At 48.8% G+C, this 22420-nt stretch overlaps 1 protein-coding gene across 1 annotated transcript in view; it reads left to right on the top strand.

The window, feature by feature from the left end:
* The first annotated feature begins 2436 nt into the window (after positions 1–2436).
* LOC140420912 (protein FAM162B-like) overlaps positions 2437–22420 on the top strand; it is a 32024-nt gene continuing 12040 nt past the window's right edge. The window contains exons 1-2 of the mRNA XM_072505058.1: positions 2437–2833; positions 20296–20404. Coding sequence (XP_072361159.1) covers positions 2656–2833; positions 20296–20404 — 287 coding nt within the window. The 5' untranslated portion in view covers positions 2437–2655. The remainder of the gene's footprint in view (positions 2834–20295; positions 20405–22420) is intronic.

Raw genomic sequence — 22420 nt, 5'->3', positions numbered from 1 at the left:
TGATGGTTGGGGGAGGGGGGTTGGAGGTGATGGTTGGGGAGGAGGGAGGTGATGGTTGGGGGAGCGGGTTGGAGGTAAAGGTTGGGGGAGGGGGTTGGAAGTGATGGTCAGGGGAGGGGGTTGGAGGTGATGGTCGGGGGAGGGGGTTGGAGGTGATGGTCGGGGGAATGGGTTGGAGGTGATGGTTGGGGGAGGAGGAGGGAGGTGATGGTTGGGGGAGGGGGGTTGGAGGTGATGGTTGGGGAGGAGGGAGGTGATGGTTGGGGAGGGAGGTGATGGTTGAGGAGGGGGGATGAGGTCTACAGTGATGGTTGGGGGAGGGAGGGCGGTGATGGTTGGGGAAGGGGGAGGGAGGTGATGGTTGGGGGAGGGGGAGGGAGGTGATGGTTGGGGGAGGGAGTTGGAGGTGATGGTCGGGGAGAGTGGAAAGAGGTGATGGTTGGGGAGGGAGGTGATGGTTGGGGAGGGGTAGGGAGGTGATGGTTGGGGAGGGGGGATGGGGTTTGAGGTGATGGTTAGGGGAGGGAGGGCGGTGATGGTTGGGGGAGGGGGAGGGAGGTGATGGTTGGGTGAGGGGGTTGGAGGTGATAGCTGGATGAGGGGGTTGGAGGTGATGGGAGGAGGAGGGAGGTGATGGTTGGGGAGGGAGGTGATGGTTGGGGAGGGGGGACGGGGTTTGAGTTGATGGTTGAGGAAGGGGGAGGGAGGTGATGGTTGGGGGAGGGGGTTGGAGGTGCTGGCTGGATGAAGGGGTTGGAGGTGATGGTTGGGAGGGGAGGGAGTTGATGGTTGGGGGAGGGAGGTGATGGTTTGGGGAGGGTGTTGGATGTGATGGTTGGGGGACGGGGTTTGAGGTGATGGTTGGGTGAGGGGGTTGGAGGTGATAGCTGGGGGAGGGGGTTGGAGGTGATGGTTGGGGGAGGGGGTTGGAGGTGCTGGCTGGATGAGGGTGTTGGAGGTGATGGTTGGGGGAGGGGGTTGGAAGTGATGGTCAGGGGAGGGGGTTGGAGGTGATGGTCGGGGGAGGGGGTTGGAGGTGATGGTCGGGGGAATGGGTTGGAGGTGATGGTTGGGGGAGGAGGAGGGAGGTGATGGTTGGGGGAGGGGGGTTGGAGGTGATGGTTGGGGGAGGGGGTTGGAGGTGATGGTCGGGGGAGGGGGTTGGAGGTGATGGTCGGGGGAATGGGTTGGAGGTGATGGTTGGGGGAGGAGGAGGGAGGTGATGGTTGGGGGAGGGGGGTTGGAGGTGATGGTTGGGGAGGAGGGAGGTGATGGTTGGGGAGGGAGGTGATGGTTGAGGAGGGGGGATGAGGTCTACAGTGATGGTTGGGGGAGGGAGGGCGGTGATGGTTGGGGAAGGGGGAGGGAGGTGATGGTTGGGGGAGGGGGAGGGAGGTGATGGTTGGGGGAGGGAGTTGGAGGTGATGGTCGGGGAGAGTGGAAAGAGGTGATGGTTGGGGAGGGAGGTGATGGTTGGGGAGGGGTAGGGAGGTGATGGTTGGGGAGGGGGGATGGGGTTTGAGGTGATGGTTAGGGGAGGGAGGGCGGTGATGGTTGGGGGAGGGGGAGGGAGGTGATGGTTGGGTGAGGGGGTTGGAGGTGATAGCTGGATGAGGGGGTTGGAGGTGATGGGAGGAGGAGGGAGGTGATGGTTGGGGAGGGAGGTGATGGTTGGGGAGGGGGGACGGGGTTTGAGTTGATGGTTGAGGAAGGGGGAGGGAGGTGATGGTTGGGGGAGGGGGTTGGAGGTGCTGGCTGGATGAAGGGGTTGGAGGTGATGGGTTGGGAGGGGAGGGAGTTGATGGTTGGGGGAGGGAGGTGATGGTTTGGGGAGGGTGTTGGATGTGATGGTTGGGGGACGGGGTTTGAGGTGATGGTTGGGTGAGGGGGTTGGAGGTGATAGCTGGGGGAGGGGGTTGGAGGTGATGGTTGGGGGAGGGGGTTGGAGGTGCTGGCTGGATGAGGGTGTTGGAGGTGATGGTTGGGGGAGGGTGTTGGAGGTGATGGTTGGGGGAGGGGAGGGAGGTGATGGTTGGGGAGGGGGGCGGGGTTTGAGGTGATGGTTGGGGGAGGGGAGGGAGTTGGATGTGATGGTTGGAGGAGGAGGGAGGTGATGGTTGGGGAGAGAGGTGATGGTTGGGGAGAGAGGTGATGGTTGGGGAGGGGGAGGGAGGTGAAGGTTGGGGAGAGAGTGATGGTTTGGGGAGGGAGTTGGATGTGATGGTTGGGGGAGGAGGAGGGAGGTGATGGTTGGGGAGGGGGGCGGGGTTTGAGGTGATGGTTGGGGGAGTGGGAGGGAGGTGATGGTTGGGGGAGGGTGGCGGTTAAAGGGGTGGGGAAGTGTCCCTGAATGGCTGGTCGTACAGCAGGTAAAGGGAGTTCTCCAATCCCGGCCGCTCACTGTCAGTTAGTCTGAGGGCCTCCCCTTTCTGGGAAGTCTGCTGCTTTCTTCCCCAGATGAGTCAGACAGCTGGGGGAGGGCAGCAGCAGCAACAACAGAAAGTTTGAATTTCCTTTATATGTTGTTGCATCAGATCCGCTCGTCATTGCTGAGAAGTCATTCTTCCTGGTCCGGAACTTCCCCGAACTCTGAAACCAGCAGCAAGCTGCGTGAAACCTCACTGAGTGTCTTATCTGGCCCGGAGTAAGTGCAAAATGTGGCGAGGTTTATTGAGAGCGAGGAGCCAGATCCCAGCCGCAGTCACTGGCAGATCTCCCACCCAGGTCTCCTGGCTGAAACCTAACCCCAGGCGATCTCTGTGCAGTAAAGTGAACCAGGACAGCGCTGTTAAAGCGACAGACTCAACTGTACAAGCTGGCTCACCTCAACTGGGTAAGGATCATCCATCTAGTCGGTATCAGATTAAATACAAAAAAACAAAAATGTGCTGGTCTGACGGCATCTACGTACCAGGAAATAGGGTGAACTTTTTCATCAGAACTGGGAAAAAAAGTAAGGAATGTAATGGGTTGGCCTGCACTGTGGCGCAGTGGTTAGAACTGCTGCCTACGGATCCCGGCCCCAGGTCACTGTCTGTATGGAGTTTGCACCTTCTCCCCGTGTCTGCGAGAGTCTCACCCCCACAACCCAAAGATGTGCAGGGTCGGTGGATTGACCACGCTAAATTGCCCCTTAATTTGCAAAAAATAACAATTGGGTCCTGTAAATTTATTTTTAAATAAGGAATGTAATAGGTTTTAGTCAAGTGAAAGGTGGGAGGGTGGAAAAGGACAAGAGGGAAGTCGTGTGGGAAACAGAAATTAAATAAAAGTGTGGTAGCACCACAGGTACTGGGAATGAGATAGGTAAAGAGACGGAAGATAGGGGGGGGGCTGAAATTTTACCAACAGGCTGGAGCTGGAAGAATGGTGCAGGGCAGGAATCCGGATGAGTACCAGCCGCCTGCCTGCCACCTTCCCAGTGGAAAGCAGAAAACTGCGATACTTAAGGGCCATTTCCCAACTCCGCAAGAATTTTGTTCCTGTCGTAGGTGGGGGGTGCAAGGAAAGAACTCCCATGGACAGTCCAGTGAAACCTGGCGGCTTTCCAGCAGATTCCAGGACTTTGTTCTTTGAACCACTCCATTGCCCACAGATGAGTCCTCCACGATGTGTGTGAGGAAGTGCGAATGACAGGACGATGCATACCTGGTGTCCAGAAGCAAAATTGAGAACGAAACCCAAACCCACAAAGGGACAAAATGGAGGCTGTGGTTATGGACTGAAATTGTTAACTTGGTGTTTTGCCCGGAAGGCTGTTGAGTGCCAGATCAAAAGGCAAGCTTCATTAGAATCGGGTTATGCTATCAGACTGAACGGGGCTGTTGCACAAAGCCTGATTTGTTTCGGTGACCCAAATGTAGAGCACAGCACACTGTGAGCAGCAAATACAGTCAACTAGATTGAAAGAAGTACACATTCAGTCGGAAGGAGTGCTTGGGGCCTTGAGAGAGGAGGTAAAAGGGCAGGCATTGCATCTACTGCGCTGTGTGAGAAGCTCCCACAGGAAAGGGAGGGGCGTTTATGTGTGACTGAGGAGTGAACAAGATCGACGGAGTGAACAGTCCCTTTGAAATGCTGAAAAGGTATTTGGTGGTAGTATCACACTGAAAATTGCGGAAATGGTGGGAAATGATCCATTGAATATAGAGGCTAGCGGGGTAAAAGATACAATTCCTGCTTCTTCCTGTTGGATATCGTGAAGGCGTCACAGTAGTGCAGTGGTTAGCATGACTGCCTCACAGCGCCAGAAACTTGGGTTCAATTCTGGCCTTGGGTGACTGTATGGAGTTTGCACTTTCTCCCCGTTTTGTGTGGATTTCCTCCGGGTGCTCTGTTTTTTCCCCAGTTCAAAGATGTGCAGGTTAGGTGGATTGGCCTTGTTAAATTGCCCCTTAGTATCAAGGGATGTACAGTTTAGGTGGGCTTACAGGGATGGTGAACTCTTTCAGATGGTCCGTACAGACTTGATGGGCCGAATGGCCTCCTTCTGCAGTGTAGAGATTCTGTGATTCTATGAAAGGATCCATTCTTGCCAGTTGTGTTACATTTACCTGCAGGTACATTAACACAGGATATTCTGGCCCCTAATTATTAAAAGGAGCAGTGGTAAGGACAATAGGCTGGTCTTTCCGGTCACCCAGCCGCGTATTTCCCGGCCGTGTGCCATTCGCTGGCGGCGGGACAATTCCTGCTGCTTGTAAATGGGATTTCCCATTGAAACCATCCTGGGCCACTGCTAAACTAACTGGCAGTGGTGCGCTGCCGGTGGGAAAAGTGAATCCCCGACGACTGGAAAATCCCGGCCAATGAGTTTAGACAAAACATTTCCTCCTGGGAAAAGAGCCGGGGGTGCTATTGGAGAGCCTTTTTTTAAACAGGCAATTGTTGTGACCTGCAGCACGTGGCCCAAAACAGTATAAAATTCCAAAAGGGAATTGGATAAATTCACACAGGCAACATTTGCAGGATGATGGGAAAAGAGAAGGGAAGTGGCTTCAACTGGATAACTCTTTCAATGAGCTGATAACAGTACAATGAGCACTATTTATTTGGCAGGTTTTGTCTGGTACGTATGGTAATCTGATCTGGCAGACTATCTTTGATAGTTTCCTTAAATTCATGCCACATTAAGGACCCTAGTGACACTCAACAAGCTGGGCTCAATGTTAGTATTTCAATGAAATGGATGTTTCCAACCTCCTAAATGTGATGACCTTTCCTAAAACAAAAACCTCAGTGACTTGTTTTACAGGTGCTGTATTAATTTAAAAGACAGCAATGTAAATGTTGGATCAGTCAACAACACGTTGTCCAGTTTCCCTGAATGTAGAACATTGAACATTACAGCACAGCACAGGCCCTTCAGCCCTCGATATTGCGCCGACCTGTGAAACCACTCGAAAGCCCATCTACACTATTCCCTTATCGTCCAAATGTCTATCCAATGACCATTTGAATGCCCCTAGTGTTGGCGAGTCCACTATTGTTGCAGGCAGGGCATTCCACACCCTTACTACTCTATGAGTAAATAACCTACCTCTGACATCTGTCCTATGTCTATCTCCCCTCAATGTAAAGCTATGTCCCCTCGTGCTAGACATCACCATCCGAGGAAAAAGGTTCTCACTGTCCACCCGAACCAATCCTCTGATCATCTTGTATGCCTCAATTAAGTCACCTCTTAACCTGCTCTCTAACGAAAACAGCCTCAAGTCCCTCAGCCTTTCCTCATAAGATCTTCCCTCCATACCAGGCAACATTCTGGTAAATCTCCTCTGCACCCTTTCCAATGCTTCCACATCCTTCCTATAATGCGGCGACCAGAATTGCACGCAATACTCCAAATGCGGCCGCACCAGAGTTTTGTACAGCTGCAACATAACCTCATGGCTCCGAAACTCAATCCCTCTACCAATAAAAGCTAACACACCGTACGCCTTCTTAACAACCCTCTCAACCTGGGTGGCAATTTTCAGGGATCTATGTATATGGACACCGAGATCTCTCTGCTCATTCACACTGCCAAGAATCTTACCATTAGCCAGTACTCTGTCTTCCTGTTATTCCTTCCAAAATGAATCACCTCACACTTTTCTGTATTAAACTCCATTTGCCACCTCTCAGACCAGCGCTGCAGCTTATCTATGTCCCTCTGTAACTTGTAACATCCTTCCACACTGTCCACAACTCCACCGACTTTAGTGTCATCTGCAAATTTACTCATCCATCCTTCTACGCCCTCCTCCAGGTCATTTATAAAAATGACAAACAGCAGTGGCCCCAAAATAGATCCTTGTGGTACACCACTAGTAACTGGACTCCAGTCTGAACATTTCCCATCAACCACCACCCTTTGTCTTCTTCCAGCGAGCCAATTTCTGATGCAAACTGTTAAATCACCATGAATCCCATGCCTCCATATTTTCTGCAGTAGCCTACCTTGGGGAACCTTATCAAGCGCTTTACTGAAATCCATATACACCACATCAACTGCTTTACCCTCATCCATCTGTTTGGTCACCTTCTCAAAGAACTCAATAAGGTTTGTGAGGCACGACCTACCCTTCACAAAACCGTGTTGACTATCTCTAATCAAATTATTCCTTTCCAGATGATTATACATCCTATCTCTTATAAACCTTTACAAGATTTTGCCCACAACAGAAGTAAGGCTCACTGGTCTATAGTTACTGGGGTTGTCTCTACTCCCCTTGTTGAACAAGGGGACAACATTTGCTATCCTCCAATCTTCTGGCACTATTCCTGTAGACAAAGATGACTTAAAGATCAAAGCCAAAGGCTCAGCAATCTCCTCCCTAGCTTCCCAGAGAATCCTAGGATAAATCCCATCCGGCCCATGGGACTTATCTATTTTCACACTTTCCAGAATTGCTAACACCTCCTTCTTATGAACCTCAAGCCCTTCTAGTCTAGTAGCCTGAATCTCAGTATTCTCCTCGACGACACTGTCTTTTTCCTGTGTGAATACTGACGGAACATATTCATTTAGCACCTCTCCTATCTCCTCGGACTCCAAGCACAACTTCCCACTACTGTCCTTGACTGGCCCTACTCTTACCCTAGTCATTCGTTTATTCCTGACATATCTATAGAAAGCTTTAGGGTTATCCTGGATCCTACCTTCCAAAGACTTCTCATGTCCCCCCCGGCTCTTCTTAGCTCTCTCTTTAGGTCCTTCTTAGCTAACTTGTAACTCTCGAGCGCCCTAACTGAACCTTCATGTCTCATCTTTACATAAGCCTCCTTCTTCCTCTTGACAAGTGTTTTGACTGCTTTCGTAAACCACGGTTCCCTTGCTCAACCACTTCCTCCCTGCCTGACAGGTACATGCTTATCAAGGACACGCAGTAGTTGTTCCTTGAACAAGCTCCACATTTCCATTGTGCCCATCCCCTGCAGTTTTCCTCTCCATCCGATGCATCCTAAGTCTTGCCTCATAGCATCATAATTGCCTTTCCCCTAGATATAACTCTTGCCCTGCGGTATATACCTATCCCTTTCCATCACTAAAGTAAACGTAATGGAATTGTGGTCACTATCACCAAAGTGCTCACCTACCTCCAAATCTAACACCTGTCCTGGTTCATTACCCAGTACCAAACCCAGTATGACCTCGCCTCTCGTTGGCCTATCTATATACTGTGTCAGAAAACCCTCCTGCACACATTGGACAAAACCAGACCATCTAAAGCGTTTCCAGTCAATATTTGGAAAGTTAAAGTCCCCATAACAACTACCCTGTTATTTTCGCTCCTATCCAGAATCATCTTTGCAATCCTTTCCTCTACATCTCTGGAACTTTTCGGAGGCCAATAGGAAACCCCTAACAGGGTGACCTCTCCTTTCCTGTTTCTAACCTCAGCCCATACCACCTCAGTAGACGAGTGCTCATCACACGTCCTTTCTGCCACCGTAATACTGCCCTTGACGAACAATGCCACCCCTCCCCCTCTTTTACCACCTTCCTTGAGCTTACTGAAATATCGAAACCCCGGCACCTGCAACAACCATTCCTGTCCCTGCTCTATTCATGTCTCTGAAATGGCCACAACATCGAAGTCCTAGGTACCAACCCATGCCGCATGTTCACCCACCTCATTCCGGATGCTCATGGCATTGAAGAAGACACACTTTAAACCACCTTCCTGCCTGCCGGTACACTCCTGCAACTTTGAAACCTTACTCATGACCTCACTACTATCAACCTCCTGTATACTGGAACTACAATTCAGGTTCCCAAGTCCCTGCTGAACTAGTTTAAACCCTCCCGTAGAGCATTAGCAAATTTCCCCCCCAGGATATTGGTACCCCTCTGGTCCAGGTGTAGACCATCCCGTTTGTAGAGGTCCCACCGACCCCAGAATGAGCCCCAATTATCCAGAAATCTGAAACCCCCCCCCTCCTGCACCATCCCTGTAGCCACGTGTCCAACTCCTCTCTTTCCCTATTCTTCGTCTCACTATCACGTGGCACGGGTAACAACCCAGAGATAATAACTCTGTTTGTCCTGTCTCTAAGTTTCCACCCTAGCTCCCTGAATTCCTGCCTTACATCCCTATCCCTTTTCCTACCTATGTCATTGGTACCTATGTGGACCACACCTTGGGGCTGCTCCCCCTCCCCCTTAAGGATCCCGAAAACATGATCCGAGACATCACGCACCCTGGCACCTGGGAGGCAACACACCAACCGCGAGTCTCTCTCTCGTTCCCACAGAATCTCCTATCTATCCCCCTAACTATGGAGTCTCCAATGACTAATGCTCTACTCCTCTCCCCCCTTCCCTTCTGAGCAACAGGGATAGACTCTGTGCCAGAGACCTGTACCCCATGGCTTACCCCTGGTAAGTTTCTCCCCCCCCCCCCCCCCCCGCCAACAGTATCCAAAGCGGTATACTTGTTACTAAGGGAAACGACCACAGGGGATCCCTGTACTGACTGCTTCCTCCCAGCCCCTCTCACCTCTCAATGTAGGGACACAGTGAGGGGTGTGAAGGTAATGCCCACTATCTCACCAAACTGACCAATCTTGAGTTATGAACCTGGGAATGACATATTTAGATCTCCAGTTACCTTCACATGTGCAGTGGAAGAGTGGGCGATATTGGAGATGAGCCCAATCAGTTCTATTCTGAAATTCCCAACATACACACCACCCACCCTATTCCCAAACACCCCCACCAACCCACGTAGACACATACACCACTGCACCCCCACCACACTTACACCACCGTAACCCCACCACATTCACATCCCCACCCACACTCACACCACCACCTACACACACACTCACACTCCCCACCCACAGTCACACCCCACCACCTACATACACTCACACCCCACACTCACACCCCCCCACCTACACTCACACACCACCACCTATACACACACACACTCACACCCCACCTACACTCACACACCCACACACCAGCACCTACACACACACTCACCCCACACTCACACACCACCACCTACACACACCCCACACACTTTCACATCACCACCTACACATACTCACCCCCCCACACACACACCCCCACCCACACTCACACACCCCACACACAATCACACACACCCCACACACACACACTCACATACCCACACTCACACACCAGCATCCACAATCTTACACACCCCCACCTACATTCACACAAACCACCACACCCCCAGCCACACATCATCACCCCCCCACCCACACACACCACCACCATCTACACACATTCACCACCCCCCACCCACATTCACATACCACCACCACACCCCCAGCCACACTCACCCCCCCCCACCCACACTCACATAAACCCCCACCCACACACCACCTTATCCTCACCCACGCACACACCGCACCGCCACCCACACTTACACACACACACACACACACACGCCACCACACCCCCACCCACACACCACAAACCACCACCCCCCACCCACACTTACACATAACCACACTTCACCGTACCCCCACCCACACACACCACCGTATCCCCACCCACACTCATACACCACCACACACACACACATCATCACACCCCCACCCAAACTCACACACCAGAACACCCACACACACACCACCGCATCCCCACCCACACACACACCACCACACACACACATCACCACACCTCCACCCAAACTCACACACCAGAACACCCCCACACACATCACCGCACCCCCTCCACACACATCCAAACTACATGCATAGATATACTCTAAAGGTCCAATTAGACAAATAACATCCCTCCTCCAAACACTCCACCCACAATTCCAACAGAGATGTCCACCCCTGAATGCACCTCTTTCCCAGTTACAGTCACAAACACACAAACTATAAAACAGATGCACAGGTACACACACAAACACACACACACACTCAAAAACAGATACACAGGTACACACACAAACACACACTCAAAAACAGATACACAGGTACACACACAAACACACACTCAAAAACAGATACACAGGTACACACACTCAAAAACAGATATACAGGTACAGGCACAAACACACACACACTCAAAAACAGATACACAGGTACACACACACAAACACACACACACTCAAAAACAGATACACAGGTACAGGCACAAACACACACTGAAAAACATGCAGAGATACACACACATACTAAAAACAGAATAGACATAGACAAACACACACATACTCAACAGATGCACAGTTACAGTCACACACACACTCAAAAACAGGTATGCAGATATAGATAAACACATATTCAAGAAACAGATACACAGGTACAGTCACAAGCACTCACACACACACTGTAAAACAGATGCACAAGTACACACACACATGTCCACCCCTGAATGCACCCCTTTCCCAATAGGCAAATGAGCAATCTCTTTGTTCACAAATTAGTTCCTACTTACCTGTCAGTCAAATAGTCATTTTTCCCCATCTCTGAAAATAATTAATAAATAAATGTGTTAATACAAAGGATTTTTAATACCCCTATGATTTTATTTATCTCTGGGAGGATCGACAATACACACACATACTGAAACACGGGTACACAGGTTCAAACACGCACACACATTGAAAAATAGATACACAGGTTCAAACATGCACACACATAAAACAGATACACAGGTCGTGTTACAACACCCTGGGCATGTGCACGGTCAATTCCAGCTCCACATGCCCTGGATTCACAACACAAGTGAATTAACCAATAATTCTTATAAAAATTCCCGAAATCTTTGGTGCTTGGCTGCCCAACAATTACAGTCACCAGGTTTGTACATTGAAACACCATTCCAATTTATTTATAACAAGAATAATTGTGAAATACGCAACAGGTACAGTTCGTTAAATATTAGTAAGTACCTAACTCCGACTGTAATTTGCATCCCTCTACCCTCTATCTTCACACACAAACCAGAAACACACACGGGGGGAAGGAAAGAAATGTAAATGTAAGAGGAAAGAGTCTTTGCTTCAGATGATGGGTCTTTCAGGCTTCTTCCACAGTAGCTTGGGAATCACATTTCTTGTTTAGTAGCACACCCACTCAAAACTGACACACAGGTACAGTCACAAATGCACACACATTGAAAAACGGATACACAGGCACAAACACACATCCACGCACAAAACTATACACAGGTAAGACACAAACACACAAAAAAATGCATTCATGTTCAAAAACAGGCAGATATATACACACTCAAAAACATACACAGGTACAGATACACACACACTCACTCAAAAACAGATACGCAGGCACAAACACGCACACACACTGATAAACAGAGACACAGGTACACACAAATACACATACACAGTGGTACACTGGAAATAATCATCATAATAATAATGATCTTTGTTAGCGTCACAAGTAGGCTTACATTAACACTGCAATGAAGTTACTGTGAAAATCCCCCAGTCGCCACATTCCAGCCCCTGTTCGGGTACACTGAGGGAGAATTTAGACTGTCCAATTCACCTAACATACACAGCTTCAGACACAAACATACACACATACTATCGGCACAGACATACACGATAAACAGATCCACAGGCACACACACAAATACACACACAGACACACATTGAAAAACAGATACACAGCGACACACACATACTCAAAAAGAGACGCAGGTACTGACACAAACACACATACCGAAAAACAGATACACAGGTACAGACGTACACACAAACACATGAACACATGCACGCACAGGCATGAATACACATGCACGCACAGAAACAAATCCAAACTGGAGATATGAATTGTTTAGGTATTACTGACGCACTAACATGGGGTAGGGTAATCACCACCCAACCACTGAAATGATGATGGATACGTTTTAAGTCCAGGATTTGTTCTGGGAGGGACACTGGCAGGATCCAGCTAGTCAGTCTTGCTTCATTTCCCCACATTGGCTGGGCAACCTAATAGGCTAAAACCAGGAGCTTTGGCTGTCAGTTCAAAGGTCCTAGTCATGCTGTGTGTGGGTGAGAAAATTGGAGTCACGTTTTCGAAACCCTGAACTCCAACCCATGTAGCATATTGTGAGGCTCGGTACCAGGACTGGAATTCACAGCATTTCAAATATACGAACAAAGACTGACAGGAAAGATCTATTGCTTCATCTGACACCATTCTTCCTGTTCTGCACAATTGTGCTGATATTTATACTGCCTCCCCTGACTGAACCACTTCCTGTGCGTGAACCTCGTAGAGGGATTGTCAAGTTCTTTGCTTAATAATATGAGAAGTTGTACACTTGTGACATTCATAGAATATAGAGCAGAAGGAGACCATTAGGTCCATCGAGTCTGCACCGACACTCTGAAAGAGCGCCCGATCCCTGTAAACCCATAACCCCACCTAACCTTTTTAACCCCGGTCCCCGGTGCTAGGCGGGAGCACTACTAACCATTGTGCCACCGTGCCACCCCAAAGTCCAAAGTTTCAACCTTGCCTTGAAAGTCTTCTGGAATGTGGGAAAGCATGCTTAAAACATACCCACCCCAACTTCCACAGAGCTGAATAATAATTCCCCTTTCCCTGTCTCTGTCTTTTGCATTTTCCAATTTCCTCTCTCTCTCTGACTTTCTACTGTATTTCCCACTTCCAGCTATCTGATTGAAAATAGCTTTATTGTCACAAGTAGGCTTCAAATGAAGTTACTGTGAAAAGCCCCTAGTCGCCACATTGCGGCACCTGTTCGGGGAGGCTGGTACGGGAATTGAACCCGCGCTGCTGGCCTGCTTTAAAAGCCAGCTATTTAGCCCACTGTGCTAAACCAGCCCCTCCCTCCCTCCCTCCCTCCCTCTCCATCCTCCTCCTCCTCCCTCTCCATCCACTCCCCCTTTCCCCCCTCTCTCTACCCCTTCCCATCCAGCTCCTTTCCTATCTCCTGTCCCCGAGCTTCTCTCTTTCACCTTTTCCCCTTCTTCATTATGAAGAAAAATCCTTATATTCTAGCCGAATGATGTGGTGGGAAATGCTAAGAATTCGGTGCTAGGGACACCCAGGCATCTTCCTGTTTTCCCGATGGTTGAACCACCTGTAATGACCTCCAATTGGCATTATTGGTTGGCCAATTGGAGTATGAGCTCCCTCAATGATAGCTTATTGAGGGGGCCCATTTCAGCACCTGTGTAGCCTTTGTGAGGCAGTCTTAAGTTGACTGGAATGTGAGCAGCACTGTTTGGAGCTGCTCTTGTATATAACTTATTGCAAATAAATACTGGTGTGGTGACGGAACCCCTGCTTCCTATGGATTATTACAGTGGCGACGAGGTAAACAAAGAACCTTGCGGAGACCAGCTGCCGCACTCGGAGGGTAAGCCTTGCTCTTTCAAAAATGCCTCGTTTTGGGAAGTTGGATGCATTCAATCCGACTAATGAGGACTGGTCCCAGTATGTGGAGAGAATGTGTTACTTTTCCAGGCCAATGAGATAACGGAGGACGGAAGGAAACGGGTTATACTGCTGTCGGCGTGCGGACCCTCAGCCTTCGCCATTATACGTAGTCTAACTTATCCCGATACGGCGGACACAATACCTTTCCAAGAATTGACAAAATTGGTGGAAGAGCACTATGACCCAAAACCACCCCTCATTTTGCGTAGGTACAGATTCTACACAACGAAGCAGGAAGACAGAGTCAGTCACGAATTTCTTGACCCGCCTGAGAAGGCTGGCGGAAAAATGTGAGTTCTGCCCGACGCTAAATGAAATGCTTCGGGACCGGTTAGTGTGTGGCATAAATGACCTCCAAATACCGAAGCGCCTGTTGGCGGAAACGCAGCTAGACTGCAGGTGGGCGTTACAGCTCGCACTGTCCCTAGAAAAGGCAGCAAGTGGGGCGCAGGAACTACAGGGCACGCCAATGGAGGTAGATACCTGGGAGAGGGACTACCACAATGGGTCCAGCTACCAGATAGCTGCTCTCAGGAAAAGCCTGAGGAACAGAGGGCCAAAGGAAAACCCCAGAACTGCCCCCAAGTCTGCTAGGACTAACTGGAGATAGAAGGAACTACCGGCTGAGGCGCCCCCAACAGAGAAGGACCGTTTCTGGCACCAGACAGAGTGGGGTAACCGTGATAGAAACCCTAGAAGGAGGTGGCAAAAGAGGAATAGCAAGTGGGGACGCAGGGAAGTACACAACCTAGATGCCCCATCCTCCTCTGAAGGGGAACAGTTATATAATATTGCGACGAAGAAAGCAGAACCTATTAAGATTACCCCACGGGTGAACGGTCGGCCGACAATAATGGAAAAAGACATGGGTGCGGCCGTATCAGTAATGGGAGTGGCAGCATTTTTAAAAAATCAAAGATGGACTCCAGCCACTAACCCGAACAAAAACATCGACGAAACTTAAAACCTACACGGGGGAACCCCTGGAAGTTCTAGGCACGACTCGTGTACCCGTGGAATATGACAAACAATTGCTCAGATTACCATTGACGATAGTAGAGGGCTCCGGACCGAACTTAATAGGACAGAACTGGCTGAAAGACCTAAACTTAGATTGGATGAAAATTTTCCAGAGTGGAAGCGGGCAGTTGAGTGGAGTACTCCAAAAATACACAGAGGTCTTCCAAGAAGGTTTGGGGGAAATTATAGGCGCCAAAGCAACCTTGCACGTGGACCCAGAAGCCCTTCCGAAATTTTGTAAGGCCAAGCTGGTACCTTTTGCATTAAGGAAGAAAGTAGATGTCGAAATAGAAGGGTTACGGCGCAACGGCATTATCAGACCAGTACAGTTCTCGGAATGGGCAGGGCCGGTGGTACCAATTTTGAAGCCAGACGGCTCGATACGTCTCTGTGGAGATTTCAAACAGATGGTAAACAAATACGCACTACTGGACAAATACCCGATCCCGAAAATAGACGACCTATATGCCAAATTGGCAGGTGGGCGTTTGTTCACGAAACTGGACATGAGCCACGCCTACCTGCAGTTAAAATTGGACAAGGACTCCCAGAAGTTCGCTACGATCAACATCCTGAAGGGACTTTTTCGTTATACTAGACTACCCTTCGGAGTGTCATCAGCCTGCGTTATATTCCAGCGTACGATGGAAAATATTCTGCAGGGACTACCGCAGGTGACGATTTATTTGGACGATGTCTTAATCACGGGTAGGACAAACAGGGAACACTTAAGGAACCTGGAGGAAGTGCTCAGGCGTTTCGCAAAGGCAGGCATACGGCTGAAAAGAGAAAAATGTGTTTTTCTGGCCCCTCAAGTGACGTACCCTGGGATATAAAGTAGACGAGTCGGGCTTACACCCATTGGAAGACCGAGTAAGGGCAATAAAAGAAGCCCCAGCTCCCACCACGGTCCAGGAGCTACGATCATTTCTAGGATTGGTAACATATTATGGCAAATTTATTGAAAATAGGGCGTCCATCCTAGAACCCCTCCACCAGCTACTAAAAAAGGGACAAGAATGGAAATGGTCCGCCCGCCAAAACCGAGCATTTAGGGACATTAAGGAACTGCTGTCATCCGAAAATGTCCCAGAGCATTATGACCCAAGGAAGGAGTTGGTGGTCACGTGTGACGCAACACCTTACGGGGTAGGAGCCGTCTTAGCCCATAGAGGAAGGAATGTGGAAGAACGGCCAATAGCCTATGCTTCGAGGACCTTGGCGATGGCTGAGAGAAAGTACGCCCAAATCGAGAAGGAAGGACTGGCGGTGATATTTGCAGTAAATAAATTTCACCAGTATCTGAACGGGCGGAAATTCACCATAGTGACGGATCATAAGCCGTTATTAAAAGAAGACCAGTCAATACCCCCGATTGCATCAGCTAGAATCCAACGCTGGGCGTTGCTACTGGCGGCGTATAGATACGTTCGGGAGCACAGACTGGGAACGCGAGTAGCAAATGCAGATGCTTTGAGCAGACTTCCCCCTCCCAGACACCCTGCCGCTAATACCGAAAGTAGAGGAGACAGTAATGACTCTAAATTTTTTGGACACCCTACCAGTGGACGCACAACATATTCGGTTGTGGACGCAAAAAGACCCAGTTTTAGCCAAGATGAAGCATTTACTGCTAACAGGGGAACTGGAGAGACCAGTGGAGCCCCAGATGCACCCATACTGGAGCAGAAGGGACCAAATAACAGTAGAAGACGGTATCCTATTATGGGGAGCCCGGGTAATAGTCCCAGCTCAGGGCCGTCGGCAATCATAACTGAGTTACATCACGGACACCCAGGGGTGTCTAAAATGAAGATGCTAGCTCAAAGCTACATTTGGTGGCCAGGATTGGACACAGACATAGCAGCCTTGGTACGTCGGTGCCAGGAGTGCCAACAGGGGCAAAGAGTGCCACCAGCTGTGTCATTTCACCTGTGGGAATGGCCAGGCAGACCACGGACCCACCTGCATATTGACCGCACCGGCCCTTTCATGGGCGCAATATTTTTGGTGATAGTGGACGCCCACTCCAAATGGTTGGACGTCCACCGGGTAAACGCGGCAAGCACAGCATCGACAATTGAAAAGCTCAGGGCCACATTTGCAACACATGGACTTCCGGAGGTATTGGTGTCGGACAACGGAACGGCATTCACAAGTGGGGAATTTGGAAAATTCCTAAAGAGAAATGGAGTCCGCCACATCAAAACGGCCCCTTACCATGCAGCGTCCAATGGCCTGGCAGAGAGAGCGGTCCAGACACTAAAAGCGGGACTCCAGAAGCAGCCGGCAGCGTCAATGGACACAAAGCTCTCCCGCTGACTGTTTAATTACAGGACCACACCGCATTCCACAATGGGCATACCGCCAGCTGAACTCTTAATGGGAAGGCGGCTGCGAACGAGGCACAGTCTCCTTTTCCCAAATTTAACGGGGAAAGTGGAGAAACAACAGGAGGTCCAACGCAGGGGCATGATAATAGTCAGCAGCAGAGACATTTCCAGGTGGGGGCACCGGTTTGAGTCAAGAATTATGGGAATGGACCAACGTGGGTCAAAGGCACGGTAGAGTCCCAAACAGGGCCCATATCATATAAAGTTTCGATAGGTGGTAAGGTGCTGAAGAAACACCTAGACCAAATAAGGGCAGCGGAACCACACCTGGAGGCAGTCGAAGCAGGACCGCCTCAAGCTGGGATAGCTCAGACGGGAAAGATACCCACACCCCAGCCCCGAGCAATTTCTCCAGACCCCGTCATCCAGTCGTCAGAGTCTGAGATGGACACGTTCGACGAGGCCACCGCGACACCTCTCCCCGAGGAGGAGGAAGTCCAACTTCCAAGGAGGTTGTCAAGGAAAAGACAGGCACCTATAAGGTACACCCCACCCACTTCGGAGAATAACCCGGCGGACGACACAGAGGTGACAGACCCGGACAGGAGGAGCAGGAAGAAGCTCAGAGGAATGCCAGCTGGCAGGAATTCCTCTGACCTTCCGGGGGGGGGGGGGGGGGGGGGGTGGTTTAATGATCTCCAATTTGCATTATTGGTTAGCCAATTGGAGTATGAGCTCCCTCAATGATAGCTCATTGAGGGGGCCCATATAAGCACCTGTGTAGGCTTTGTGAGGCAGTCTTAACTGGGATGCTAACAGCACTGTTTGGAGCTGCTCTTGTATATAACATATTGCAAACAAATATTGGTGTGGTGACGGAACCCCTGCATCCTGTGGATTAATACACCCACCCCTCATCCTAAATTTATCATCCTAATTTAGAAAGTAATTTATATTTTCTCAAGTCTGGCAACTCGTAACATTTATTTTTCCCGTTCCAAGACACCTTTATAGAATTTACAGTGCAGAAGGAGGCCATTCGGCCCATCGAGTTTACACTGGCGCTTGGAAAGAGCACCCTCCCCAAGCCCACACCTCCACCCTATCCCATTAACCCAGTAACCCCACCCAACACTAAGGGCAATTTTGGACACTAAGGGCAATTTAGCATAGACAATCCACCTAACCTGCACATCTTTGGACTGTGGGAGGAAACCGGAGCACCCGGAGGAAACCCACGCACACACTGGGAGAACGTGCAGACTCCGCACAGACAGTGACCCAAGCCAGAAATCGAACCTGGGACCCTGGAGCTGTGAAGCAATTGTGCTAACCATTATGCTACCGTGCTGCCCAAGAGCTTTATTACAAGTCGAAAAAATAGCGAGCACTTTGGAATACACCAAAACCTCAACTTGACAGTGAATGGACAATGAGACTAAGAAAACTATCCGCGGAAGTTTCGAGAGCAATCTGCCCCTTCTTCCTGCCTCAGCCCTGCACGATGATTTGACGCTGCAGTCTGTTACAAAGAAATATGATGGTTTCATTAGAAGTACCAAGTGGTCAATTCGCAAAGACAGATGGTGATTGGTGCAGGTATTAAATGTTAATCAGCATGTAGGATCTATAAAGTTTGGAGGAACTTCAATTAAACTTTGCTGGCGAAAGTGGGATGACTGTTGCAAAAGCAGAATTAGGCTTGAGGGTTGAGCAGTGGTGAACATGTTTCAACATTCTCTGAAAGTGATTGCCTCAACCTTTTGTTAGACACATTAGACGACAGATAGTATGACTCACGCAGACTATACCCAACCATTCTCGGCTCCCTGCATCGTCTGATATATTGCCTGTTTTTGTTCAGGCTGAAAGCATTTGAAAGCTGAAAGTTTATGGTATACCACAGGCAGGAGGACATGGATTGAAAATAATTGGCAAAAAGCCAGGGGGGGGGGGGGGAGAGATTCAGAGAATTTCTTTCGAACACAGAGAATTGTTAAGATGTGGAATGCAATGCCTGCAAGGCAAGAGAAACATCTGATAGTAGCTTTCAGAAGGCGGTTGGATCTATACTTAGAAAGAAAAAAAATGCAAGGCTATGGGGAAAGAGTAAGGGAGTTGCTCTAATTGGGTAAGCCTTTCAAAACGCCAGCACAGTCAGGATAAACTACCTAACCTCTCTGTGCTGCTTGATTCTATAATTTGAAGTGTGAGAAAAGTTACAATTTTTAGGAAGGAAAATCTCTTCACTGAGGGAAATATTATTGTAATTGGCTATTTTATCTCCCAAATGACTTTCTCATTTCCAGGTTCTGCTCCAATGTTCTCTGAGCATTGCTCTGTAAGCTAGGAAAGATCGCTCCTTCCATCTGTAAGCCTTTTCTTGAGCTTCATGACCAGGGGCTTTGAAATGCTCGACTCCCATGTGTCTTTAGTTGATAACGAGCCAACATAGCTCTTGATTTCAGAAGCCCAGTTTGGCAACAACACCCGATGCCTCTCAGGAACCCAGACAATGGCCACCTGTCCCAGGAGATTCCCGGATGCGTACGGCCCATGGAGGGTGGTTCAGTGTGGGGTGGATATTTGTGGTTGGCTGCCTGCCTCTCTTCCAAGGTCTTATCTCAGCCTGGGAAGTCTAGTGGAGGGAGCATGCAATGCCCACAGATGTGGGCATCTGCCACAACTTGCGAGCTCTGCAGGTAACATGTCCTAAAAACATTGCAAATTACATTCAGATTTAACTGGTAAGCTTGCTTTCAGTTTGTTAGAGTCACTTGTATTATACTGGTGGAGAGCCAAAATGAGCCTTTGCAATGTTGAATTTTGTCAGGTGACACTGGGGCAGCTCAGTGATTAGTTCAACTAACAAAGGCCCAAAAGCACCAATGCCAGTGACTGTACTTTGGAGTCAGGTTTGGTGACTGAGGGATGTGGGCCAAATCAGAGACACGTGGTCCTAACTTGATTAATTGATTGTGTGGGTTGTTCAGTCTACCTTTACTTCTAACTGCACTTGCATTTCTTAAAGCTTGTTCTGCGTACAAACTTCAAGGCCGAATACCTTCGACATTAGATAAAAAGCTTCTCTTGTGGTCTGGACGTTTCAAAACGGAACAAGATATCCCAGAAATGGTTTCGTAAGTAAACATTTGACTTGTTAATGAAGCACAAGTTCTGTGCATCTATTTCATTTAGCCATCCTTATTGCTTATTGACTGATTTGAACTAAAATGATCATATTCCCAAAATAATGTCGGAAAATAGGAGATTCCTAGTTTGGAACTTGGGAACGTGGTTGATTTTGAGGAAAGCTGCAGTTCTTTATTGGGAGATGGTGCCTTAGTCTTATTTTCTGTGTAGCCATGGCTGAGTTTGATTGATCTCAGTCTGATTCTCCTCTCACTTATGTATTTTCACTATGTGTTCAGATCTTCCCCAGAGCACTGTTCATTGTCATTAACCGCCATTCCTTACTGAAATTTGATAGAAAGCTATGATAGAAGAGAATGCAAAGTGAATTTAAAATATACAAGTTTATTGCCTGATGGATCTAGAACAGAAATACACCCTAATACTAGTAACAAGACTGGCTAAGTTATTGAAGTCCAGGCAGGCAATCCAACTGACTAATGTTGGGTTTGGCAGAATTATTTTGCAAGTACATTTTAAAAAATCAATTGTAGACAAAAGTTACAATGTTCATTTTTTTCCCCCAACTGAAGATGCTTTTCCCAGTAAATCACAAAACTGGCTTCAAACAGAGAGTTCAACTGGCAAAAGTATTACTGAGCAGGAATGGTCCAGTGCTTTGGTCTGCCCTTCTTTAAGAGGGATCTTTTGACAGTACACCTCCAACAGGGGGGCAATGCATCTTAGAAATTGTGACTGGACAGGCCATGATTTCAGTTTGAGTTGTTTGGGAGGATTGGATTGTGGGATCACTCCAAACCTATTCAACAAGGGAAAACAAGACTGGTAAACTATTGGCATGCATCCCTAATTACAGTCTCAGCTAAATCATATTTACCCGGGGATCACTGAATCAAGGAGGCCATTGAGTCTGCACCGACCCTCCGAAAGAGCAACCTACCCTGGCTCACTCCCTGCAGCCGCAGCCAACCTGCACGTCTGTGGACGCTAAGGGACAATTTTAGCATGGCCAATCCACTTAACCTTCAGATCTTTGGACTGTGGGAGGATCCCGGAGTACCCGGAGGAAACCCACACAGACACAGGGAGAATGTGCAAACTCCACACAGTCACCCTATGCTGGAATCTAACCCGGGTCCCTGGCACTGTGAGACATCAGTGCTAATCACTGTGCCACCCATGAAGGTGCAATGGAATGGGAGGTAAATGTTTACACCACCTTGTGTTAAGAGAATGGCTGTGTGCTGACTGAAGAGTGACTGTAACATTCAGACTGCAGACCTTGTGCTTATTTCCTGCAAATTTATGAATTCTGCCTAAACTCAAATGTCTTGCATTGGTTTGGCTAATATGCAAATTTATCACGAAGATTTGAAAAAATTCCACTCCAATTTGGACACGTACTGCTTTTTTAGACAAAGCTATTGAACGACTCAAATCCGGGTGAAACATTTTCCAGCTGTATTTCCTCCTTTTCAACCAGCCCGTTAGTGCTAGGCTAAGAAGTGCAATTTGTAATATAAAAATCAGGTAAAAACAATAGACAAATGGAAACAGTGGCAGTGGCAGGCCATTCAGCCTATCAAGCCTGCTCTGCCATTCCATGCGATCATGGCTGATCTTCTACTTCAGCACAGTTTTCAAGCACTATCCCCATATAGCTTAAGTTTTAAATATGTCAAAATCTATCAATCTCAGTCCTGAACATTCTCAAAGACTGAGCCACAACAATCTTGGGAAGAGAATTCCACTTTCTGAGTGAAGAAATTCTTCTTCCTCTCAGTGCTAAATGGCCTGCCCCTTATTCTGAGTTGGTCCCCTGCTTCTCGACCACCACCCCAGCCGAGGGAAACATCCTTCCTGCATCTACCCTGTCGAGCCCAGTGAGAATTTTGTAAGTCTGAATGAGATCACTTCTCAATCTAAACTCCAGGGAATAAAGGCCCAGCCTGTTTAATCTTTCCTCGGAGGACAATCCCTCCGTCCAAGGAATTAATTTAGTG

The sequence above is a fragment of the Scyliorhinus torazame genome, chromosome 5 (assembly GCF_047496885.1).
Source record: "Scyliorhinus torazame isolate Kashiwa2021f chromosome 5, sScyTor2.1, whole genome shotgun sequence".
In the NCBI taxonomy this organism is placed as follows: domain Eukaryota; kingdom Metazoa; phylum Chordata; class Chondrichthyes; order Carcharhiniformes; family Scyliorhinidae; genus Scyliorhinus; species Scyliorhinus torazame.
Note: the sequence above shows the minus strand (reverse complement) of the source record. Positions and strands in the feature narration are given on the sequence as shown.